This window comes from Triticum aestivum, chromosome 2B (genome assembly GCF_018294505.1).
Source record: "Triticum aestivum cultivar Chinese Spring chromosome 2B, IWGSC CS RefSeq v2.1, whole genome shotgun sequence".
Lineage (NCBI taxonomy): Eukaryota > Viridiplantae > Streptophyta > Magnoliopsida > Poales > Poaceae > Triticum > Triticum aestivum.
In genome coordinates, this window is record NC_057798.1 from 25,618,904 (window position 1) to 25,644,920 (window position 26,017).

A 26,017-nucleotide genomic window follows, 5' to 3' on the forward strand; every position below is an offset into this window, starting at 1 on the left:
ACATTGTATTGACAGTAGAATGGCAATAAACATGATGTGGTCAGCCAAAAACTTGCCACATGTGAAGCATATGTATGGCATCTGACACAATTGATATGCAAATTTGGTTGCCATATTATGCATCCAATTTGCCACACTGTCCTATGTGCAGAATGACAACAGGCAGTGTGTTCACATTCTATTTGCCACATGAATATACTATCCAAGTGGCAACAGGCACACTTGATGTGCACATTAGTTGCCGTCCAGTGTAGTTGGCTGCTGAAACTGCATTGACTACCGATTGTGGCAACTATCACAGTGTGGCAACTATCACAAATCATTCAGAAAAATTAGTTGCCACAATGAAAAGCATGTTTGTGGCTACTATCACAGTAATTCAGCAAATTTAGTTGCCACATGGAAGAGCATGTGTGTGGCAACTATCATAGTCATTCAAAAAAATAGTTGCCGCATGGGAAAGCTTATTTGTGGCAACTATCACAAATCATTCAGAAAAATTAGTTGCCGCAATGAAAAGCATGTTTGTGGCTACTATCACAGTAATTAAGCAAATTTAGTTTCCACATGGAAGAGCATGTGTGTGGCAACTATCATAGTCATTCAAAAAAATAGTTGCCGCATGGGAAAGCTTATTTGTGGCAACTATCACAGTGTGGCAAGTATCACAAATCATTCAGAAAAATTAGTTGCCGCAATGAATAGCATGTTTGTGGCTACTATCATAGTAATTAAGCAAATTTAGTTTCCACATGGAAGAGCATGTGTGTGGCAACTATCATAGTCATTCAAAAAAATAGTTGCCGCATGGGAAAGCTTATTTGTGGCAACTATCACAGTCATTTCAGTAATTTGTTGCCGCATGGGAAAACACGTTTGTGGCAACTATCACATTTGTTCAGGAAGTTAGTTGCCATACAATCATGATAGTTAATCAACCTACCAAGTTCGCCTCATACTACAGTTTTAAAAACCAACTAACTAGATCTAGGGTTCAATGGTAACTACAGCGACTTCAAATTCAACCTCGAAATTCTCCCCCGAACTGATTGTAAACACAAATTCGAACCAATGCGCATCAAAACAAACCGGGAGATACTTCTCCAATCCAAAGGCAAGGCTAGTACGTGCCTCCGGACAGGCGTAACCACACCGACGATACCGCCGCCGCAACGGCGACGAAACTGCCCGGTGCCACCAAAAACGGCTAGCAGGCGACTTCGCCGCCGGCGGGAACGCCGACGCATCGCCGGATCGCCTGAATCTCTACGAATCTCGGTCGAGGAATTGAACAAGGAGGGAAGGGGGGGAATGCAGGAAGGGATTGCGAGAGTTGCAGCGAGCATTACCTTCAATCCGCAGGAGCTCCGGCGAAGCCTCTCCGTTTCGGCGAGCACCACCGACGGCCGCGAACACCGTCGATTCTTCCGCCTCCGCCGTCGCCTTCTCCCCTCGCCTTCTCCTCCAATGGTCTGAACTGCGAGTGGGTTCTGCCAGTAAATGCGGTGCGTGGTGAGTAAATGGAACCGTGAGGGGAGAGGGGACAGAGGTGTGCGACGTGTTTGACGTCAACCGCGGTCGGAGCGTGGCGTGCGGGCGCATTGCAGTTCCACCGCACGCCCCGAGTGGCAACCGCTGACCGCGGGAGGGCAACCAACATGCGGGCGAACCATCTCGCACACCGCACACGCGCCCCGTCCTACGTGGCGCAGAAAACCGACCGGATTGTGCCAAGATTCGTGCACGAAGTTGCCAACGGTGATGCCTGCGTGTGGTCGAGATGGTGAACGCCCACACGTGTGGGCGTTAGCATTTCCGTTTTAAAAAATGTTCCTTTTCTTCAATATTTGTCCACAACTTCAAAATTGTTCATTTTTAAAAATTTGATTACATATTCAAAAAAAGGCTAAAAAAATTAAAACTTGGTGTGTTTGTAAAAAACGTTCTTACACTTAAAAAAGATATTCAGAAATTACAAGAAAAGATCGAGAAAAGAAAAAATAACCGGATCTGGTGATGTGAATAGTTCTATGGTATTCGCATTGCCATATCACCACAAGCATCAATCAGGCGTAGTGGTTAGGTACCTCGCTCTACAAAAGACTCAGAGCGTGAGATCAATTCCTCGCTGTAAACTTCACGTTTTTCTTTCATTTTTACACCGCTCGCTGCCTGTGTGGGCCGGCCCAGTCGGGGGGCGCCCAGTGCGAAGCCATAGGTGCTCCCTAGCCTACCCTTGGAATAAAAAGGCAGGACATAGCCGCGCCCCGTCTTCACCACCTTCTTCACAACAAGGGCACTTGGGCCCGAACAAATTCCCTTGCGAAGCCAGCAGGCAGGTCAACTGGACCTCCTCTATCAGATTCTCAGAAGAAAAAAACTCATAATGATAGTCTTGAATTAACTAAGAAAACTCAAAAGATATTTACTGGTGGTGCTGTTTCTTTGGAACTGTCTCATATGATAATGTTTAATTAGAACCTGCCATTACCAAACACCGCAGCAAGTAAAGAAAGAAAAAACTACAATCATATCACTCACAAAATAATATCAAAATTATGCATCGCGACCACGACTCACATTGTGGTATGGAATGATTCAGCATGCCTCTGCATAGCATGCAATGGCGGATGTTATAGACAAGACAGTTCCAACAATTCAATTCCGGCGGGTTTTCTGGAAAGATTATCCACGCTCCAAGCAAGCATAGGTAATGTTGAGTGCCGCCTGGCTTCATATGCTGTGATGTTGTTGTGCGCTAAGCCGCTAACTGTACTTACATATACAAAACCCCACGGTACAACTGAGAAGACAAGTTGATTATGTCCTGGTGCAAGAATCCCAAGAGCTCTTGAGCGTTGTGTGCAGAATGAGATGGAATCGCCGGGACCAAGAAACAATCCTCTCTTCTAATCTCAGGCCCTTTTCATGTTCGGATTCCAACCGCAGTCAGGGCCTACTGATCCGAGAAAACGTCCCCGTCTCGGAGAAATAGGTGCTCTGTGTTCCACTTCCAAGAAGGTTCCCGTGGGCATGTGGGTTCGACAGCTCTATCCCCTGCAAGTGAAAACAATGGCATCTTAGAAGAAACAAGGGGTCATGGATCATAGGTTAACCTGTTTAAAAATAACGATAACTGACTGAAAAGGTATATATGATGACATCGAAGATGCTACAACCTACTGATTACCGTCTATCTATCTATACACAAGGTGCTAAATGTATATAAGAAGCTAACAACAGCAAACCATCCAGCGCCTGGTGTACAAAAAAGAAAGAAAACAAACATGCAATGATGTACGGTAGCATAGGTAAAACCACCAACACATCAAGCTATATTGTTCATGATGACTTCACAGAAGCAAAATCTAGGAACTTCATAGTAATGCAGCAAAAAAGGTTAAAAAAAAACAGGTTAAACTGCCTTTTCCGATCCCTCAAACATGAGCAACACAAGCAAAAGCTAAGCAAATACTACTTCCTCCTTTCCTAAATATAAGTCTTTTTAGAGATTCCACTATGGACTACATACGAAGCAAAATGAGTGAATCCAGACTCTAAAATATGTCTATATATATCCGTATGTAGCTTGTAGTGGAATATCTAAAAAGACTTATATTTAGGAACGGAGGGAGTAAAAGATAATAAAATACATAGCGATCTAGAGTAGGCAGCACTGTAGCTATAATCCCCTGTTCCACAACTGGATCAGCCAAATATCATGCATAACGAACCAGGGGAAAATAAACTCACCTGAACTGGTGTAAAGGCTAAACTAGATGTCAGTCCAGATGTTGCGCCACCGCTACCATAACTCCTCTCCTTGAATCTGATATCAGAAAGTAACATGGAATCAGAGAGAGAGAGAGAGAGAGAGAGAGAGATTGCAGTGCATGATCTCATAAAAGAGGCCACGATTCGAAATATAAACAACAATGTGAAGATACTTAAGAGAGTTAGTTACTGCAGCATAACGATGGTACAGGGTGCAAATAATCCATAACATAAAAAATGAACGCAAACACCTAAATGTGCAGGGAAACGTAGATATAAGGATGGTATAAAGCATAAAGCACTACATTTAAAATATTAAGCTCCGGGAAGTGGGAATCAAGGTGGGTATAAACACAGTGAAGAGAAAGCTGTGAGAATCGGTTTTTGTTGATGTATGCCTTGATAGCTTAAAACTGAGGATCTAAGTTCCACATTTTCCTCTAATAGTTTGAACCAGCATGTATTGAATTTAGAAACAGTTAGAAAGAACACACTACACTACAAGTTATACCATGTTTTGGGGAGTAAAAGGGCATAAAACCTCCATTGCGGAGCCAAGTAGTACTCATGTGCTTTATGCTTTAACATCAAATGGCAAGGAACAGAAAGGAAGAAAATAAAATACTGTGGGAAGAATTGAGGCATACTTCTTTGCCACTTTAGCAGCAAGTTTGTTTTGCGCAGCTGAGACACGTAGTTTCCCACTTCCGGCCTGCCCAAGCATGCCATAACCTTCCCCCAAACCATCACCTGGTGATAACAAGATGTGATTGTGTCAATATTAAGGTAAAGTGAAACTAAACAACTAACAAAATGTCATTCCAGCATCCCTGTCAAAACCAACTGACCTAATGAGCTCTACTCTGGTATACCAAACTGCATTCGGTTTGCAAGCTTCATCATATCAGTCACCGCATATCTGCAGAACCAAGTTACCAACATTATGACAAGATACCATTCTGTTTATGTGATGAACCCAAGTTTCAGCATGGAATGCAAATTAGTAAGTAGTTCAAGGCAAAAATAAGCATGAGGTTGTTCAACATGTTTATTTGCAAAAACATATATTAGGTTGAGAATATCTTACCTTTCTTTCATTTTTCGAAGGCGGCGACCCCCTCTCTTCTTTTTAGGTTCGGAATCTGGAACAGGAAGTGGTTTTGGAAGCTTTGCGGGAGGTGGTTCTTGCCACTTCTCGATCTTCTTGCGAATTTCTTCTAACAAGTTGCGACCAGCTTTTCCAGTTGGATCACCTCTAGTTGAATCAATTCTTGCTGCTAGAGTTGCCTTTGCAGCTATAACCCTGCAAGCACGGGTCCTCAGGGCTGGAGGGGTGCTCTGAAATACTTCGGCTTGTTCAAGATAGCCAACACGAAACTGAGATGTGGCACTAGAAAACCCAGCAAGATTTTTCTTCTTTGCTCCAAGTAGCTGAACATTGCAAGCAGGCATTTTTGTAAGTGCTCCCAAACCACCAGCAATTCCCATCAATTTTGCAGCAACAGCACTGCCAACAATTGCAGATAGGTTTGGTGCGATGTAACCCATTTTACCCTCTACAAAATCAAGCACCTTCTTCTTTGCAGCATCAAGATTAAGGGCTCTGTCACATGCTTCAATGGTTTTTACCAAATTCTCCTGAGAAAGAGGCTTCCCACTAGTTGTCGATGCTGTCACAGAGACAACCATTATAACTGCAGAAGGTAAAAGCCCTTCCAGATCTACTAGTGTTATATCCACCTCATTTGCAATCTTCTTAACAACACGGGCATAATCAATCGGATGATGAACAAGGGATTCCAGTTCAGGAAACTTCAGCCTATACTTGTCACGGATGAAATTATGTATTATAATGAGCTCATTCTCAATATCTACTGATAAGGCATTGCAATCTACAATAAGCTGGTACTCTGGATCCTCCTCCAGGATGAACCCTTGATTAGACAAATATGTGTCTTTGTCAAGTGCTCCTTCAACTTTCTGCACACGAAAATATGAAACTGTCTATTAATCTATTGTCGGGCATGGGGTGAGTTGAAGATTTTTACAGACTAAGGATAAAATATAGATTTACAGCGCTGGATGCCCTATATGGACTCAAAATGAATGGACCATATTTTCCACATGAACCATTTGTGACATTGAGCATAAACTGAGGATTGCTGGGTTTGCTAGCAGCACGTTGCGTCGCTACCGACCTGCATTTGAGGCCTAGCCTCTGCAGGTGAATCAGGACGTCTTACTACATTAAAAAAGGCCCTGAGTGACTAGTCTCTGGTTGGTCTTTTTGTTTATTATCTCCATTTGCACCCTAAGAACGTAATAAATATCTCCATTTGCACCCTAAGAACATCTAAAGTAATATTCAGGAATCAGACATGAAAAGAACAATCAACTGAGTGTGTCTCCGATTTCCATATAATATGTGTTATCTAAGATTTCTTTTCGAACTAGTAAACACTATTCTGGTGGAAAACATTGTGCAGCATCTTATAACTGACTGATCACCCTAACCACACAAATAAGGTTTTACCTTTTTGCCAGATAAACATAGAACTATGCAAGAGAGAAAGGTGTAAGGTCAGTGGAGATCTACGAGTTTGATCACATACTTGCATAATGTCACTATAACGCTGTGTCTTCTGCAGTTTTGAGACGCTGTCAAGATCATCATAATTAAGAGACTCAAGGTCAGGCATATCATCGTCACCATCCTCATCCATGCCCGCCGCCTCGGCATTGTCTTCTTCCTGAAAAGTTTGGCAACAGATCAACAAACTGCCTGCAAAAATATCCCTGTAAAACATGGGTATGCATTAGACGCAGAAATCAACTCACGGGGTAGGCCTCATTGTCCGAAAGTTCGTCGAGATCGGCCAAGAAAGAATCGGCAAGGCTTGCCTGTGAAGCGGCATCATTCAGAAAAAAGGGCATGAGACCGATGCCGAAAATAAATTGTAAATTTAAGGTTGCCTAGCTGCTTAACTAACAGGGGGTGCAATGAACTCACCATTATCTCGTCCCAAGTCTTCCCCTCGGCAGGCTAGACCGACCTATAAGAGAAGTTGTTGAGGAGGACGGTCAGCTCGATCAAAACAGATCTGTAGTGCCCAGATAGGGGCTCCCAAAAGGCAAAAACTACAGATAGGATTTGGGATACCGCTAGCTAATAAGATGGTGCTCCCTCCGTCCCAAAATAAGTGTCTCAACTTTAGTACAAGTAGTATGCAATGGATTAGTCTAAAGCTTGTGAGCGAAATTCTGTTAGTAGTTACTGATATACGACATGCCTGTCCAATGCCCAAACTGCTGGTATGTTTTTTGCTTGCTTTGGTCGTGAATTGATCGGGCCGGTGGCGCAAACGCTGAGCCCTTAATGGGCAACCCTCAAAACTGTGGGCGGATCTTAAAGAGCAACCCTAAAACTAACATAACCCTAAAATTACAAAGCCAGAATCCACCAATTGCTCACGCCGGCGACGAAACCCTATCTAGGGAAAAGAGGTGGGGAGGGGGTTGAGGCGGAGGAGATCCTTACCGGAGAGAACTCCGGAATACCGGTTGCGCCGGAGAAGGGGGCGGCGCGGCGCCGCGCGGTCGGGGGCGGGCAGGGGCGGCGGCGCGGTCGAGCAGGGGCGGGCGACGACGGGCGGTGGCGACGGAGGTGAGCAGGGGGATTTTGATTTTCTGCCACGATTTACTTCACACTTTGACGATTAGCCACTCGTTACTTTGGAGTATTTGCTTATTTGCCACTGCTTAGTTTGGGCTTGGATGTTTTGCCCCTGTCGTGTCCCCCCCCCCCCACACCCCTCCCCACACCCACACCCCTCCCCACACCCACACCCCAGACGGCGGCGACTCGTCCCGGCAGTTCCCCGTGGTCCTCGATGGCGGCGGCTAGGTCATGATGCGGGTGATGTTGTTTGTCGTCGCCGGTCCCGCGTGCTCGTGCAGTGACGTCGCTCTGTTATGCCGCCGCTCTTCTTTCCAGCGTGCCTGTACCGTTGCCGCAGTTCGTGGCCCTATGTGCTACTGCTGCTTACTGGTGGTCGGCGGAAGGCGCGGTGGAGGCGCTCGCTGCCACCCGGCTCCACTTGGGCGGCGTCATGTTCGGCCTTAGCGGGGACCTGTGCACCGCTGTCTTTGCTGCTGCTCCCCGCCGCTGCACGTTGTTGCTGCCTATCGGCTAGCTGCAGCCGGCCTTGCCCGCTGCGCCTAGAGGAGTGTCGTCGTCGACCGACGTGAGAACATGGGACGGGGATTGAGTTCGTCATGTGCGTCGAGTTCGTGTGGCAAGCATGCACATAAGGGGATATCCGTCCGATGTATTGTGCATATAATATGTTTATCATTGTAATTATTGTTTTTGCGCTAAAAAGTGACAAAAGATCAAATGGCAGACTAAAAAGTGGCAAAAGATTAATTACAATATAAGCAGGGGCAATTTGTCAAAGTTCAAAGTAAATAGTGGCTGAAAATCAAATCGCCCGAGAGCGGAGAGGGGCGAGGGGGTTGCGGCCGGGAAAATATCCAGTGATACAGCCTATCACATGATACCATGCTCCGGGACTGTGTGGCCTGTTGGATCTACATCCAAGGTACATGATCAACGCACTTGTCATTTACACATGCCTCTCTGGTACATTTGCATCTGCCCCGAGACAGTTTCTCCTTGCGAAATCACAACAGTCTCCGCATCTCTCCTCAAGCTGTCCACCGTTCTTAGCTATACCAACAAGCTTTAATGATCTAAACCCTCTTATATTTCTTTACGAAGGGAGTACTAAACATTGTACCTTGGCTGGTCTTATCTGAATCAAATCAAGATGCGTGTATTAATCAAATTTGCACCACAATGTTAAGTCATGTTCGGTTACTTCGCAGTGATAGGCGAATAAAACTATTGCTTGCATTATGTTTAGCACATGGTACATGGCTATATATATATTGATACAAGCCGGCTTAGACTAGGTATTACAAACCGACTTGGACTAAGAAACTTGTGATCCAAGGAATAGTCTAACATCCCCCCGCAGTATCAACGGGAGGCTCGATGACGTTGAGACTGGAACGTATGTCTTGAAATGGCTTAGTAGCAAGTCCTTTGGTGAAGATGTTAGCAAATTGAGTCGTAGTAGGAACATGGAGCACCCGAACTTGTCCAAGAGCCACCTTCTCTTGAACAAAATGAATATCAATCTCAATGTGTTTGGTCCAGCGATGCTGAACAGAATTTCCAGACAGTAAACAGCTAAAAAATTATCACAATATACAATAGTAGCCTGCTCAATCGGTCGGTGTAGTTTTTTTTAGGAACGGTCGGTGTAGTTTTCATATAGAAATACATATCATAAGAAAATGAAAACCGGAAATATTTTGAGATGACAATTTTTTGGAGATGACTTTGAAAACACCTCTCAAGAACATCAATATGAAAGAGAGATTGGGAGGGATCAAGTACCCTAATCTCGCTGTTTGTACAAGTGTTGAGTTTGGTGCGTTCATGTATCAATGACCTCGTTGTTAGAAAAGATAAACAAATAAATTTATTTGAGCGGAAGAAGACCATCTTCCCCGTGAAAGATGTGCGAATCTTCCGCTGATTCAAACAGTCCATTATTTTCCGTGTTTGTATTTTGATTTCATGTTTTGCTCTCTGGTGTGGTGTCACTGTGTCACACAGGCACACCGGTTCTAATTATACAGACGCGTGCTCCCGTTTAAAGTGTGACCCGACCCATCATAAATTTAGTAAATACGACCAACACTCTGCGCGCCTCCGCCCTTCAGACGACATTTAAAAAGAAAATCATGACCAAACGACAAACACTATTGATTTTGATCATCACAAACCAAACACACCATGCATGACATGTCAGCTACTCTCTCCGTTCCTAAATATTTGTCTTTTTAGAGATTTCAACAAATGACTACATACAGAGCAACATGAGTGAATCTACACTATAAAATATGTCTATATATATACATCCGTATGTAGTAGTCCATTTGAAATCTCTAAAAGAAATTGAGGGAGTAGAAAATTGTCAGGGGAGTCAAATCCCCAATTGAATCCCTTTGATAGGCAATTACCCAAAAACATTATGCTCACTTTTATTGCCATAAACCATTTCCAAACAAGTAGTAACTCAAATTGTGTCAAATCCTCCATTACATCACCTTGATTGGCAGGCCCTTGAATCCTGCCCCTTCTTTAACCCCATAAAAACATTTCCAAACATTTGGGGTCAACACAGGATGGTGTGGTCAATATCAAATCCAACCCATGTCATGCCCACACATATAAATAGTCCACATCCTACCACAAACCTCTGAGCCAATAGATTAGTAGACAAAAGAAAAAGAAAAAACCAAACCCACCCGTGCGCGCTCGGAGGCCGCGCCGCACCCGCACCGGAGCGTCGGTCCGTCGAACACCTAGCAGGCAGCCATGGCCCTCCACCTCCTCACTCCCACCCACCTCCACCACCCCTCCTCCCCCCTCCCGCGCCGCCGCGCCGCCGCCTCGGCCACAGCCACGCTCGCGCACCCACTCCGCGCCCACCCCCGCCTCCGCCTCCGCCTCGCCACCGCCGCGTCCTCCCCGCGCACCGGGCCACGCCGCGCCGGCATGTCGGCCATCCGCAGCTCGCTCATCGACCCGGACGGCGGCGCGCTCGTCGACCTCGTGGCGCCGCCGGGGAGCCGCGCGGCGCTGCGGGCCGAGGCGGAGGCGCTCCCGCGGGTGCGGCTCGCGGCCGTGGACGTGGAGTGGGCGCACGTGCTCGCCGAGGGCTGGGCGTCCCCGCTGCGCGGCTTCATGCGGGAGCACGAGTACCTCCAGTGCCTCCACTTCAACTCCCTCCGCCTCCCCTCCGGCGGCCTCGCCAACATGTCGCTCCCCATCGTGCTCGCCGTCGACGACGCCGCCAAGGACCGCGTCGGGGCCGCCCCCGACGTCGCGCTCGCCGGGCCCGACGGCGAGCTCCTCGCCGTCCTCCGCAGGTCCGCCCCTGCCTCCTCCTCCTCTCATCTCCACCTCTCAGTTCCTTATGCTGTTATTCTGTGGATTACGTTACCGTCGTTCATTTTTCACCCGTCTGCTTGTTCACGCGCGCTCCATTTTCATGGTTCTTGGCTCGACCGTAAACATTTGCTGCAGCTTTCGTGCAAAAACAACATTGAATAATACTTGGCGAAAATTCCTTCCGAGTTTATCGGGCTTGCAAATTGACAATTGGATGAAATTGTGTACTTTTGTGGCCTTGTAGGCGTCAGTTTTGATATGTAATGACGAGTTGATTCATTCCCAATAATTTAGAGAACGTAGGATGCAATGTTGGCTCTACGATTTAAATTCAAGGTCAAAAATTTGGCACAAAATACAAAAACGACTTATAAACCATGACGGAGGTGGTACTTAAAGACTTTATCATCACAAGTTCACGGCCAAAGAATATGGTGCCTCTGTTGTCTTTTTCGTCGCCCGAAAGGCCGAAATTACTCTTGTCCTTCCATTGTGGGAGAATTTAGCATCTTATCATTGTGGGAAAATTTAGTGAAGCATCTTAGCTTTGCTGTCTGTTCGTTCTAGTCCACATTTTTTAGCAGGTTTGGGGGACCATGGCACCTAGCACCACTAGCAGCTTAGCAAAAGCTCAATGGATGAGAATGTTTGAACAAAAAGATGCTGCCACCCTTGACAGTGCCGTCCCTTTCATGTCACTCTCATAGTGATTGCATAAGGATTGCCTTGTGATGCATATTTGACCTCGTGCTTAATTAACAACTTGATTTTAGTAGCCCCATGTGCCTATGCGACCAGTCATTAATTGCTATAGCATTTCTTTATCCACTGTAGGCCAATTCTTCTTATTTTTTATAAAGTGGAAAGGGGATAACTGTTCATTTTAAAGTTGAAGGTATCTGTGCTTATTCATGATTAGGTGGTTATTGGAGCAATGCCTTTTTTTTTTGGTGTGCGCCGACTTCAAAAGTAGAAATTGACACATGTGATGTTCTCCTTGTGACATTTTTTTGCCTTTCTTTTGAGTACTAAAGCATCCTATCAGCACTTTTAAGTCGCCCCATTGAACTGTATTTGAACTATGCCTGTTCCAGAGAATCTAAGCATATCTGAATCCTAAGTAGTCATTTCTTTGCAGTAGCTCTGAATTACCATTGTAGTTATATTTATACACAAATCAGGTCTAAAATATAATATAATTTGGAGAAATTTACCACTCCCTCACCGGTTTCTGATGATTGGCCAGTTAACGGTCGTTTTTCTTGAATTCAAATTGTCACCAATTTATCTGGCATTTCCTACAACTTTTAACTCTACCAACATATCTGGTTGAGTACTTCAAAAATTGTACCAAAACAACAAAAAATTGTCAGTTCTCAATTTTGGGCAAAAACAGACACTGGCCAGGGACCTGGGCAGTTGGCACCGCTTCTCGAACCCTTGTACAAATGACCTCTACATGGTTTGGTTGAATTAAGCTCAGCATAGCTTTACTTCGGGGTAAATTTTAAGCATCATAACCTTTTTGGTTAACTTCAAGTCTTCAACACATAAATATTTTGGGCTATCTAACCACAAAACTTCATAATAAATCTGATTGTACAAAAAGTCAAAAACTCGTTTATGTGCTGATCCCTCACATCATATGTGTATAAGAAGCTTTTTGTTTGGATTTACTTGTGGACCATGAAGTAGTAATCATGATGAGATTTTTGATGCGTCAAGATTTTGTTTACAAATTCATGTCATTTTTACCCTCTGTTTTATTTTCTGTCATGATTCACTTTAGAACAGTTCCCTTCTTAAGTGGCTTAACTGCTAGGTAGTAGCAACCAATCATATATATGATCATATGCTAGATGAAACTTAACTAACATTGTGACAGCACTTAAATGACTAGCGAAATTTGTCCTTTGTGGTATTATTTTTGTGTCCAATTCTAACGAGGTTTTTACTGATATGTACATTATTATTTTATCAGTGTTGAAATATACCCTCACAATAAAGAAGAAAGGATTGCAAGAACATGGGGGACAACTGCGCCTGGCTTACCTTATGTCGATGAGGCGATAACACCAGCTGGGAACTGGCTGATTGGTGGTGATCTGGAGGTGTTGCAACCCATTAAGTATAACGATGGCCTCGACCATTACAGGCTTTCACCCCAGCAACTTAGGGACGAATTTGACAAGCGTGGGGCTGATGCTGTATTTGCGTTCCAGTTGAGAAATCCAGTCCACAATGGGCATGCACTGTTGATGAATGACACTAGAAGGCGTCTCTTGGAAATGGGTTTCAAGAACCCCATTCTACTGCTACACCCCTTGGGTGGTTTTACAAAAGCTGACGATGTCCCACTGCCTGTTCGAATGGAACAACACAGCAAGGTAATAAATTTTGTTTACACAGATTATTATCAGTTTGGATAATGCAAAATGCAAACCTTAAGTCCTACTGCATGCCAGGTCTTAGAAGATGGAGTCCTTGACCCTGAGACCACTATCGTGTCTATATTTCCCTCTCCAATGCATTATGCTGGTCCAACAGAGGTGCAGTGGCATGCGAAGGCAAGAATTAATGCCGGTGCTAATTTCTACATAGTGGGTCGTGATCCAGCTGGCATGGGCCATCCAACAGAGAAGAGAGATCTGTACAACCCAGACCATGGGAAGAAAGTCCTAAGCATGGCCCCCGGTTTGGAGAAACTCAACATATTGCCCTTCAAGGTATTTGATGGATAGATGTGTCCTTTCAGATTTATTAATATTGTCAAAGTTGTCCTGTTTTTCTTTAGTTGGATCAGCTTTAATGCTTGTAATTTATTAAAATTGTTTCCACCTTTTAATTCTAATGCCCTTAACACATATCTTATTAGATTCACATATACATTTTGAATCTCTCCAGGTAGCAGCATACGATACGGTAGCGAAGAAGATGGCTTTCTTTGAACCTTCACGCAGTCAAGATTTTCTGTTCATCTCAGGAACCAAGGTAAGCGTTTCATTTAGTCTCAGGGGAGAAATGCTCGCTCTATGGTACCAAACTGGAGATACTTTACCTGCTGCTAACAACTAACCTACAAATCAATCAGATGCGCACTTTCGCCAAAACCGGAGAGAACCCTCCTGATGGTTTCATGTGCCCTGGTGGGTGGAAGGTTCTTGTTGACTACTACAATAGCTTGCAAACGGAAGGAGCTACCACCCCCGCCACCGCTACTGTATGAGACAAGCTGCTGCATGGCTTTGAGATCATTTGTTCGCCGGCCAGAAATGGTGAACGCAGGGGATTTCAAACCGTACCTTCTTTTTTCCGCCCTTTCTTTTAAGTTTTTTTGTAGGTCGCTAGTTTATTGATGCCATCAGATCCTCCAATTGTTCAAATTTTTTCTTTCAAAATAGAAAGAAAGATTTTGAAGCTTGGCACTGAAACTCAAAACTGTTGACAGATCGAGCTGTAACCGCACCGCAGATTCTGTTATTATCCTGTGATGACTCTGACAGTCCAACTAGCCAATAAAGAAGTTCATTGCAATTGTGGGAGCTCATCCAAGATCTGCGAACAAGTTGAGTCTTCGGTAAGTGATGGCATCAGGCCATTACCGGAAAGTTTGTTGGAGTGTAACCAAGGACATGTTTGGTCGGCATCCACGCCTTGTCACACTTTTTTCTACCAAAGCGCGGAAAAGTGTTTGGTTGTATCCACGGTCATAGCATGCCACACTTTCTTAGCCACATACGCCGCTTGTTATAGACTCCGTTGCTAACCAACTTAGGCCACAAGCAATTCGGCCACCAAGAAATTTGTGGCATAAAAAGTGTGGCAAAATGCGTAGGGGCAACCAAACATGCCTGACGGTGACGCTTGTTCAATTGTCGGACATGTTGGGTTGTGCCGGCAAAAAAAAAAGTCGGCGAAAAATATTATCTTGCGATTTACCCCCTCAGTAAATTAGTATACGACGTTCTAGAGACTTGAAGTTTACAAAGGGAGCACTTTTGAAGCTTCTACACAAGAAAAGGGAGGGAATGGATTGCCAACCCAATAGCCGGTCCCGGGGACAAAATAATGTGAAATTACGGAAAAGATAAGAGATCTAAATTTGAGACCTAGACCCGAGCAATCTGCGCAAAATCCAGCTCTCTAAACTAAAATAGCGATCTAAACGCTCTTATATTAGTTTACAGAGGGAGTAGTACACAAGATTTTAGGGTAATTTTTTTTTTTTTTTACAAATTTGACTGAAGGAGAAGGGGGATTCTGAACCTGACGGTAGACACTTGCGAGGCCGGAGAGGGGCGGCGAGAAAAAGAGCAGGGAGAAAGAATATACCTTTCCCGTCTCCCCGGATCCCTTCCGTGCTGCCCCCAAATCTCCTCTCCTCTCCTCTCCGCTCCCAAATCAAATCCCCCATCACCACCCCCACCTACCCCCACCGCCGGCGCGAGCCGCGAGCGCGAGCGGAGCGATGGCCGGCGCGGGATCCTCGTCGGGCGGGTCGGGCGGCGGCGGGGGCCGGGAGGGCGACTGGGACTGCGGCGGCTGCGGCAACCGCAACTACGCCTTCCGCTCCCTGTGCAACCGCTGCAAGCAGCCGCGCCTCCTCGTCGACCCCAACACCCCGCGCGACTCCAAGTGGCTCCCCCGCGCCGGCGACTGGATCTGCAACGGTACGGCCCCCCGAACCCCACGCCCACGCCTCCCCTCGCCTTCCCCCTCTAGGTAGAGGTAGAAGCACAATCTTTCCTACCTTGGTCACCGCTCTAATGAAATCAAGTGGAGAGGGAAACCGTAGAGCAAGCCTGGAGGTGGCGTAGGCTCGAGATGTATTGTATCATGGGCTAGGGTGTGAGTGATATGAGATGGGCGCCGATGCCTCTCGGGGCCCCCTGTTAATTTAAGCTCGTGATCTCTCTCGGCGCATTGCATCGGAGGTTTAACCGTTCAAGGGTTATAGCATTTATGTTTTATTTGATTATCTTAATCCTGTTTAGGTGTATTTGGGCTTGTTAGAGCCTATGATCATAGTAACTGCAGTATATGGTTGTGATATAATTCTGAGGTCTGGAGGCTTGGGTAAGGAGTTGGTACTCGAAAGTGAATACTACACGCTATTTAAGCGATTTTTGCTTGTGGCAAATAACATGTGTGGGATGTAGGATCCGTGCTAGTAATTTCTTACCTTTTGTTCTGGAAAACTTTAATTGCTGTTGATGTTTATTTTACTCATTGTATATGTACGTATGCTTGTAGATGATATTAGACAAGTACCAGCAACTTTTCCGAGTAAATGACTAGTGTGTGTGTGCTTATTTCTTTTTTGGGTGTTGTGCGGGCTGGCTGGTTGCCTTGGTGTGCGTGTACTTCGGATGTGCGTTGTCGTGCTGCCTGGTGTGGTGGTGGTCGTGGTGGTGGTGGTGGTTGGTTTATGCGGCAAATGGATGAATGAATAGGTTGCAGTAACAATAATTATGCATCCAGAAAGAACTGCAAGAAGTGCAACCTGCCCAAGGAGGAAGCAGCGATGCCGCAGTTATCAATGGGAGGAATGATGCCAGCCTATGCAGATTATATGGCCAGGGTACAGGAGATTGCCAATGCTGGGTATAAGATGAACTTTGGCAATCCAGCTATGCAGCAGCAGCTACTTGCAAATGCAAACTGGCCCTATGGGATGGCTGGTAGATATGGTATGCAGTCGTCTGCTTGGCCATTCGCCGGCAACAGCACAAATCAGTTTCAAGGTGTTCCAAAGGACTGGCGTAGTGGTGACTGGCTCTGCAGCTGTGGATTCCATAACTACTCATCTCGTGCTCAGGTGATCACAATGTTAATGTACTTGCCTGTCATATCTTAATTGTCAATCATAATGGTTGCTGGCAAATATTGTCCTGCCTTCTGAATTGTAATAAGAATGGGCTTTATGTATTATATGCCGATTGTGGCTAACTCTAGTTTAGCCCTGATACTGCCACTTCTCAGGTCATCATTAGAGCCTTTAATATGTCTGATCTTGTTGCTTTTCTTATCATCTAAGTTCCTTCACCTACTTCTGCATTTATTCTTAAAATTGTTCTTTGCTCACTTGCATATTACGCTAATAACTTTCCTTCCCCGTTGTTTATTGTCTATTTAGGCTTGTTTGGCATTGATTATGATAATCTAGCTTTTCCAACTCGCTTTTTTTTCTTCGTATTTTACTGTTTGGTTAACCAGCTTTTTTCTGCTTCGTGGCTAGTTTTTCTGCAGTAGATTATAAAATAAGTTAAGCAACAACATAGTGTAGCAACTTCACACTGAGCCTTAGACATGAACTCTAGTTTTGGTTTCTCTGCAGTATGCCTTTTCTACATTGAGTGTACAGTATGATTGACCTTATTCCTTGTTATTTTATCTTTTACAGTGCAAAGAGTGTAATGCACCTGTCCCATCAGGCATGGCCTCTACAACCATGAAATCCACAGGAGCAGATAGTTCTTCAAGTAAGACATCTCTGTTCTAATGTCCTACATTTTTTAAACTTGTACTCTTAACTGATGAAAAAATACCCCCCCCCCCCTGAATTCCAGTGATTAGGGAACTATCTGATATACTTGCCTTTTCAAAAGGTTGTGTTATTCTTTGCCACCAGAAATAGGTTAATTAGTCTAGTACTCCCTCTGTCCCATAATATAGTGCACATTGGTTTCCGCAAAAGTCAATCTTGACAAATTTTATGAGAAAAACTACAATACAAAATATATACTATATGGAAATATATTTCATAATGAATGTAATGATATTGATTTGGTATTCTAGATGTTGATAAATGTTTCTATAAATTTGGTTGAAGTTTACTAAATTTTACTTAAAAAAAATCTTATACGCGATATATTATGGGAGTATGGGACAGAGAGGGAGTAGTACATGCACATCCAAAAGTACACTATTTTACACAAGTGAATATGTGATACATCAATCATCTTTTGATTAAATGAGTGAGTGTAGTCAGATGTTTCTTTGTACAAGTTCCCCATGATCAAAGTAAGTTGGTAATACGCTCGAAGAAAAGTTGATAATAGCCATATTCGCATTTTTGTTTTGTTTTCTGGATCTGTTGGCTTGGCTGCCATAGTTATTTATCTAACATAGTCCATCATTTATTTTCTTGACCACATTATGCATTATTTCTTTTACTTCATGTAGTATCACAATGGTATCCCTGTTGGCCTGTTGTAACATTTTGTGATTGGTATCAAACATGCAGTCCAATAGTTATATTGAAATTTCTTCTTGCTGCAGCAATGCAGCAGTAATGATTTATGTAAATTAGTTTTATCAATTATTTTTACTTAGTACACATTCTTTCTTGTGCTTCATGTAGTATCACAGTAGTAATTGGGGTCAACATGTAGTTTAATAGTTATCCTGAAATTCTTCTTGTTCCAGCATTAGGTAATAAGCGCTTGGCATCAGAGGAGCTTGCCAATGACTGGGATAATAAAAGGCTAAATCCTGGACATGCTAATTATCCACTTTCAGTATGTACTTGTGGGCCTTTTTACTTGTCATTGATTATTTACCTGATTATCACATGGCATTGATTCATTTCCAATTTGATTAAAGGCAGCAGGCTCAGATAATTTATTTATGGGTCAAGGTGCTGGAAACAATAATGGCCAGACAACTTATTCTGCATATGACAATGGAAACTCAATGGCATCTGGACAAATTCCAGGGATGTCTGGTGTAGTTGGCAAAGGGTAATACTTCTCATAGATTATAGATGCTCATATTACAAATTAAACTCATGTAGTAGGCCACTATACTTGTCTTAGAATGCTATCCTAATGGGTGTAACAACCTACAGGGAGATGACAAATGAAGAGCAGTTCAAATATGACCCCCCCCCCCCTATATAATTAAAATAGCAAATTATATAATTTTGAATAGGGTTTTCAGGTTTGAAGATATGAATATCTTTTTTATAGGAACTGAAAAAATAGATTATGAATCTGTGTCTGTTAATGATTAAATTTATAAGTATGTGGAAGGAAATTATACATGAATATACCTGGTCAAATTTTTTGAGAATGAGTGGGTGTTAAATAGATAGCCTGTGCATGTGTTTAAATATAAATTTGGGAGTGGTTGGCAAAATTATGTCCCTTTATGTCTTCTTGTTTTCTGATTATTTGCATGGTCGTTTTATGTTGGTAGCATAATACTCTCTCCGTCCCAAAATAAGTGTCTCAACTTTGTACTAACTCTAATACAAAGTTGTATTAAGTTTGAGACACTTATTTTTGGATGGAGTACAACTTAAATGGGTACTGGAGACACTCTAGTTGTTTTGGACTAACTCTTTAGTTGAACTATATGGAATCCCAGTGTCACAATCTTGATTGACCATTGACAAATGAATGTATCCTGAAAAGTACTGCCTTTTGCAAGTATTTATTATTAATTTTGTACTTGACATGAATAAGCTAGCTGAGTACATATGTTCTTGCACTTTATCAGAGCTAAATGGCGTGAAGGAGACTGGTTGTGCACCAACTGCAGCAATCATAATTACGCATCTCGTGCATTTTGTAACAGGTACTATGTCTTGGCTTCTTTTGTTCAAATTTGTGGCCTAGGCCATTACTGAATTGTTTTTGTGAAATTGCCCTTAGGTTCTAGTCTTCCCCTTTATAGAATGCATTTGCCAAGTGGTGGGGTAGATAGGGACTGTTTAGGATCTGTTTGAGTTTATCCTGGACTCAAGATGGAGGGTGAGGCCTCGCTGGCAGCCACGTTTCAAGAGCAGGACTTGGAGAAGGGGGAGTGGACATAGATTGGTTTATTCTTTGCTTAACTGATAATGGATACATGGTAGCTAATATTATTTACATAAATCTGTTCTGATAATTCCTTGAAGTAGAGCAAAATTTATTATTCCAACATAATGGCAAAAATATCACAAAACCATGCATTGAGCTTCATCTCATATAACTACGTATAGAGAGTCTCATCTTGTCTTATATAAAAAAAACCACTTGGCCGCATGAGCAATGTGCACCCCTCCTGTCATTGTCTATCTTGGTGTGATCGTTGGAACAGCATAGTTGCACATCCTCCATGCCAGCAGCATAGGTATCATCTATGGGTCAAGTTAGATCCAATAACCTTGACCATATCAAATCTGATTCATATCTAACTCAACCGAAATCTGTGCCATGTGTATGGGTAGAAAGAAATTTGGGAGGACTAAGATCAAATTTAGATTTATGTTTTCCACGTAATAATGTTTCAGCACCAATCCTGTCTTCATCATTTTAACCATTCTCAATGCCTACTGTCTCCTGTTTTACGGAAGCTGGTTTTGACCGCGGTATAAATCTCTTGTGTTGCAGATGCAAAACTGCGAAAGAGTCTTCAGTTCATCCGGGGGCGCTATAATAATAGCTTTGCTTGTACTTTTGCGACTAAATTGTTGAAGCAGGCGTGGAGTCTCCTGGTCCTGCTGCGGCTGATCGGTCGCTGCCACCACCAGGATTGTTGTTATGTTTGTGGTTTGGCCTTGCAGTGCTTATGCTGCTGTTAAGATTGTTCTATGTCAGAGTCTAATATTGTTTGTGGGAGTTTGCATTTGTTTATGCCGAGCACTAGAATAAAATGTTTCCTGTATGTCGAAGTGTACCATCTGTTTTTTTTTTTGTGTGTGAGTGTGCAACGATTTGATTGGTTCTTCAGTACCTCGACAGCTATGATGTAATGTAATGCTGGATCTATTTCAAGCGACAATGCTGGATTTTATTGTTTTATGAATCGCTTTACCTTGTGATGATCTGTAATCCTGTTTCGCAGCTTTGTACCGTTGATATCGTTGTCATTTTAGAAACTTACTAAACATGTGACTGCTTTCAGACATGTTCTAACACATAAAAGCTAACATGCCATATCACAGCAGTAAGTTAATATTCAAACCATCACAGGGTAATCTTTTTTTAGATGCTTGAATTTTGAATGTAAAATTGAAGTACTCACAAGCAGTCTCATATAACAAAAGAATGAATTCATCATGTCTGTAAGGTAGGATGCTTTGAAAGGAAATTGCAATTTGGTTTCAGAAAGTATGGATGAAATTTCCGAACTGAGTTCGACGTATTTTTGCTGGTGCCCCATGTATGCACGGCACTTTCAGGAAGGAAGTTTATACCCTGCTTCGGAACTACTGAATGAGAAAAATATCAGAGCATGATAAAATTGAATGGAGATGTTATCAGAATCCCACCACAAATGCTCTTCAGCTTTAATTCCAACACACACAGCTCTGTTCTCTTCTCCCCAATGTACATCACTTGAACAACAGTTTGAGCTAAATTTCTACCGGAAAGCCTTTTATTGCGGTATAGTGAGCGACAACACGTCTGTGGGCACATCTTCCCTTGTTTGTACATTCATCTACACTCTACAACAGGATGCTCTCAAAGAATAATAATTGTATCTAGAACTAACGAATCAGACAATGTTGTTGATGCTATAGCTTGCGATCTCTGGATGACTCGAATTCTAGATAGGCTTGTGCCAACATTTCGCCGAGCCGGAGTTGAGCTTCTGTGGAGAGGTGCAGCTGGTCGTCGCTGAGCGGCAGGCCCATGGCGTCGACGAGAATCACGTTGGAAAGATTGATACTTTTCTGAGCATCTCTTACGATGTCGGTGTAATTCCCCTCCCCTGATGCAAGACCAACCTGGAACGAAGAAGAGTCATTATACGAGATTCTTATTCTCACCATGGACTAACAAAGAAAAAGTGCACTAATACGTAAGTAATATGTTGTTTAGAAGTGAATTGAGGAGTGTAGAATCAAGATCACTTCTGTACAGCTGTAAGAAAAAGAATCATTTCCGTACAAGCTTTGTGAAACTATGGGAGTAGTATATAACTGACACAGTTTTCAAGCACATAGATTAGTGTGCATGAATGCGCAGACCATTCCTTGTGGAAACTAATAATAAATCTTGTCTTTCACCATCTAGTTCTGTTATGTCTCGGTTGTGTGCAGTGAAAATGAGAGCATCGATCTCCGATGCTAGATGCGACCGACTCGACATTCACAAATACATCAGGCTCACAGATTCTAGACAGACAATGGAGTGACCACAAAACCACTACCTGGTTCTTGGTGGCAACATGCCCTTGTTTATAACGTTAGATGTTTGTAGGGCCATAATATAACTGGCGTATCATATATAGTATTATCATAAACTTATTGAGCTGGTCAGCAGTCATGTAATCTGCTCAGAAAGACCATACAGATAATCACATGGAGTCAAAGGCAAGAAAAACGACGGCAATATAAAAGGCAAGTTGGCACTAGGTGGTATGCTGTTGCTTTGGGTAAGGCATATCCAAAAATAGTTTGGCAAGATAGATTGCTGCACAATGCTTCAAGTTACGGGCAATGTACAAGCATCTGAATTTTCTTTTCTCCCGTGAGTGCTAGCACTAATCTGGTGGTGTTTGGCACTATGATATAGTGCCATTTTAAACGCAATAAGCTGGCAACTTTAGGTAGGACCACAGGAGATATTGTTTGTGGAAGGTCTGGTAGCTTAAAGGCTGTTGTCTTCCCAATTCTGATGGAGCATTGGCCAGTCTACCTGGGAGGCTCATTACTGAGATGAGGCAGAGTAGGTCACAAGTCACGTGTCTCGCAGCGGTCCAAAAGTGCTAGCACAACTTTGAATCGTTGGATTGGGCACATCATGACCGATATCAAACTCCACGGGTCAACCTAATTGACTGCAGGGGATCAATAACTCATCATTCCCTTATCATGGTTACACTGTCACGATATCGAGTTTGAGTGGTTGAACCATTCCACTGATGCCCATGTGGAACTCCAGAAGATCATTTAATCATTTGTAATAGAGATTTGGTGATGTTATGTTTCAGCCCATGTATCTGTCTTTAGTTAATATATGAATCATTCCATTGATGCCCATGTGGAACTCGAGAAGCTTTCATTTAATCAATTGTAAATAGATTTTGGTGATGTTTCAACTCATGCCTCTGTCTTTTTAATATAATAATAATCCACTACTAATCCACGAGTTGATTTATTAATAAAACATGTGAGGCATGAGGTACTGCTGACTTTGTTTTATGTCCATATCATAGTGATTGCAGGGTCTCGGTATGCCTCTGTACTTGATTTCCACACGACTAGAAACAATCTACGCAGGACAGTGGTAAAATAATGGTGGTGAATGAGATGGATGTGCGCACAATAATTCCTAGGGAAATCGCCGTGCTTTTATCGGGTTTGGGTTCTCTATCTAGTACTAGCAGTAACCTCAAAGGTTAATTCTTCCAGCTGGTTCTCATATCATAGTGATTTATCAAGCCGGAGTTGACATGAATGTGCAATGAAACAGTGTAGTAGTAAGAACATCATCTTTGAGTATCAAGGAGTATTTACATTGTTTGATAAGATTAACATTTCTCATACCAAGGAGTGTTAATTTTGCAGTGGCGTGTTGGTGAAAAAGGAGCTAGCTTTTTAATGCGTGAGCTGAATTTCAGCTAACGCCAGCACATGGGGAGTGTTGGCGTGCGCTGACCTGGATGACGAGCAGATTGGGCGAGCCGAGATCCTCCCTGAGATCGGCGACGAGGCGCTCCATGTTGCCGCCGTAGGCGCGGGCGTCGTCGACCTCGACGGTGTCGCTCTCGCCCTGGAACCACAGCACGGCGCCGAGCGCCCCGCCGCCGCCCGCCACGGCGGCGCGCGCCCTGGCGACGGCGGCCTCGTACAGCGGCTGGCCCCTAGCCCACATCCAGATCCTGGTGCCGCCGACCGCGCAGGGGACGAGGCCGAGCACCAGCGGGTCGGAGTCCTCGCCGGCGGGGTCGGAGACGGCGGAGGGCGCGGGGAGGGAGGAGGGCGAGGGGGAGGAGGAGAGGAGGAGGCGGTGCGCGAAGGGCATGGCGGGGCCGAGGCCGCAGGTCTTGTGGGTGTCGATGTCGGCGTGGAGCGGCGACCCAGCGGCGGTCGGCGGCGAGGCGGAGGAGGCGGGGGTGGGGGAGGTAGGGGGCGGGGAGGGGCGAGGTGGGCGCGCCCCGGCCGGCCATGTTGGACTGGCCGGCCAGGAGGAAGAGCAGCTTGGGGCGGCGCGCGTAGGGGGAGGTCGGGGCGCGGGTGGGGGAGGAGGAGGAGGAGGGGAAGAGGTGGCGGGGCGGCGGCGCGAGGAGCAGCAGGCAGGAGAGTGCCGCCGCCGCCGCCAGCGCGCCCAGCAGCGGCCGCCGCGCCGGCGGCTTCATTATTTGTTTATTGGGAGGGGATTGCCGGGCGAGCGAGCGAGGCGGACGGGTTGGGCGGGTTTTGGGTGGAGCCGAGCAGATGCACGGTGGTTGGTTGACTCGGACGTTTCCTTTAGCTACATTTCACTCAGCTGACTTTTCAGTTTTGGGTCAGTCGATTTTGAGCTAAGGAAGGAGAAGGAACGGCCTAGCCGGAGAGAACAAAGGGGCTCGCCGTAATCGCCCCACTATCTATTTTACGGTTCAGGGTGGGGGCGGTGCACATTCCACTGTTCATGTTCAGATCATACGAGCTCAGACTGAGATGGGGGCTTTCCAAAACTTTTGTCACGGATGCAAATGCACATACATGTGATGTTTTCCTGAGCATTTTGATATCTTATTTGCGTTTTTCTGCTAGTATGAATTTGTTTTTAAGTTTTCAAAGTGACTGTCAAACGGTCTGAGGACAAAAGTATAAAAGGAGCGGAGTTGCTTGGGCAGACCCGATGGTTTTTGCAAACTAAGGATAAAACTGTTGAGTGGGATTTAACTAGGGGCATACAATTAATTATCCTTTAGTAATATAATGGATGTGTGCATCACAATCATACAAAAGCTAGGGGTTTAAACCTCCTTTTCGACAAAAATATTCTAGAGTCCAATCAAATATGGAAGACATGCTATTCAGGGCCGTCTCCAGAAATTGGGGGCCCCGAGCGAAAGCCAAAATGTGGCCTAAAATTTCAAACAATTTCCACATAACAGGAGAACTAATATGTGTAATGGGTTATACTCACTTTATTATATAATTGTAAATATGTAACCTGAAATGTCTAGTGACAATTTCATGAGCAGCATCTGCCTCTGATGTCTTCCCATTAAAAAATAACTGTAGAAGAGAACCCACTATAATGTTTTTTAGAGAAAAAGCATCGGCCGAGCCCGAGAAAGGGCTCGAACCTAGCCCGGCTTTGAATTAACAAAGCCATCAATCGGCCAGGATTACAAAGAACCACATTACAAAGAAAACAAAACAAAGCGGAGCAGAGATGCATAGCGCTAAGAGGAACGACTCACAGGCAACAATAGACAGTGTTGCCAACGACCACCGCAATGCCAAACAAGCAACCAAACTAAGGCTATAGGAGGATGGCAACTCCGGACTTGTATTGTGCCGCTGACTGTAACCGCACGGGCAGACAAGAGCAACACCAGATCTGTCTCTACCGCCGCAAAGGGCCACAACCCTTTCACCCGGGCTGGACGGGTGCCGCATCGGCGGCCGACAGAGCGGTTCCACACGAACCCAGACCAGGGCGCCGAGCCACCATAGGGAAACAACAAAGGCAGACCCACACGCACCGGAAGCCGACCAAAGAGCACCGTCGCCGGAAAGCCGCAGGACAGGACGTCGGCCGCGAGTCGTCGAACGAAGGCGAAGATCCACGGAGAAGGCCAAAAAGGGGCACAGCCAAGCGGTGGTCAGGGATTGGAACTCCGCATACGAGACCACGGTGGCAGCCACCGAGAAGAATAGGCCGCCTTGCACCATCACCGCGCCACCAGCAGCTCCACCCCTGTAACACCCCGGGCGACATGCTACAGTAAACTCCTATTAATGGTGCCACGTCATCATAATTAAATTTTTGCTAATCATCACTTTGTCCCAAACCGACTTCAAATTCAAATTCCAAAAACAAGTCAAATTATTATTCCTTCAAACTGGCTAGGGAAAATGTTCGATGGGTTGAAATATTCCCTAGCTATTTGTCATGTAGGAGCCAACCTATTTTGAATATTTACAGTGGTTCTAACCTATTTTAAAACTAAATCATTAGTATTTATTTGAACCTTTTCAACTTAAACAAATAGTTAAACTATTCAAAATAATTTGGAACTTTGTGTTCTGCTTCTAAACCTTGCCTAGTATTTATGTGCTAA

At 44.4% G+C, this 26,017-nt stretch overlaps 2 protein-coding genes and 2 pseudogenes across 3 annotated transcripts; 2 read left to right on the forward strand and 2 right to left on the reverse strand.

Annotated features, from left to right (window-relative positions):
• Window positions 1–2,642: 2,642 nt before the first annotated feature.
• LOC123043217 (U4/U6 small nuclear ribonucleoprotein Prp31 homolog) lies at window positions 2,643–7,500 on the reverse strand (annotated as a pseudogene).
• A 2,609-nt stretch (window positions 7,501–10,109) lies between these two features.
• LOC123043218 (ATP sulfurylase 2) lies at window positions 10,110–14,348 on the forward strand. Its single transcript, XM_044465596.1, has 5 exons — window positions 10,110–10,779; window positions 12,783–13,188; window positions 13,267–13,527; window positions 13,706–13,792; window positions 13,893–14,348. The coding sequence occupies exons 1-5, from the start codon at window positions 10,226–10,228 to the stop codon at window positions 14,025–14,027; spliced, it is 1,443 nt and encodes a 480-aa protein (XP_044321531.1). The 5' UTR covers window positions 10,110–10,225; the 3' UTR covers window positions 14,028–14,348.
• Window positions 14,349–15,115: 767 nt separating this feature from the next.
• On the forward strand, window positions 15,116–20,589 carry LOC123043219 (nuclear pore complex protein Nup153). Of its 2 annotated transcripts, none has more exons than XM_044465597.1 (7): window positions 15,116–15,471; window positions 16,255–16,619; window positions 17,205–17,283; window positions 18,230–18,321; window positions 18,407–18,543; window positions 19,304–19,381; window positions 20,179–20,589. In XM_044465597.1, the coding sequence occupies exons 1-7, from the start codon at window positions 15,270–15,272 to the stop codon at window positions 20,222–20,224; spliced, it is 999 nt and encodes a 332-aa protein (XP_044321532.1). In that variant the 5' UTR covers window positions 15,116–15,269; the 3' UTR covers window positions 20,225–20,589. The 2 variants fall into 2 exon arrangements, with proteins under 2 accessions (XP_044321532.1, XP_044321533.1); XM_044465598.1 differs by having other exon boundaries at window positions 15,210–15,471; window positions 16,283–16,619.
• Window positions 20,590–21,044: 455 nt separating this feature from the next.
• Window positions 21,045–24,209, reverse strand: LOC123043220 (probable carbohydrate esterase At4g34215; annotated as a pseudogene).
• Window positions 24,210–26,017: the final 1,808 nt, after the last annotated feature.

Bases quoted from the DNA above. Each gene is read 5' to 3' on its own strand.
- LOC123043219 (XM_044465597.1), top strand. From the start codon at position 15,270: ATGGCCGGCGCGGGATCCTCGTCGGGCGGGTCGGGCGGCGGCGGGGGC. The intron at 15,472-16,254 runs GTACGGCCCCCC...ATGAATGAATAG, and splicing joins CGGCGACTGGATCTGCAACG to GTTGCAGTAACAATAATTAT. The intron at 18,544-19,303 runs GTAATACTTCTC...GCACTTTATCAG, and splicing joins TCTGGTGTAGTTGGCAAAGG to AGCTAAATGGCGTGAAGGAG.
- LOC123043218 (XM_044465596.1), top strand. From the start codon at position 10,226: ATGGCCCTCCACCTCCTCACTCCCACCCACCTCCACCACCCCTCCTCC. The intron at 13,189-13,266 runs GTAATAAATTTT...ACTGCATGCCAG, and splicing joins GAATGGAACAACACAGCAAG to GTCTTAGAAGATGGAGTCCT. The intron at 13,793-13,892 runs GTAAGCGTTTCA...CAAATCAATCAG, and splicing joins TGTTCATCTCAGGAACCAAG to ATGCGCACTTTCGCCAAAAC.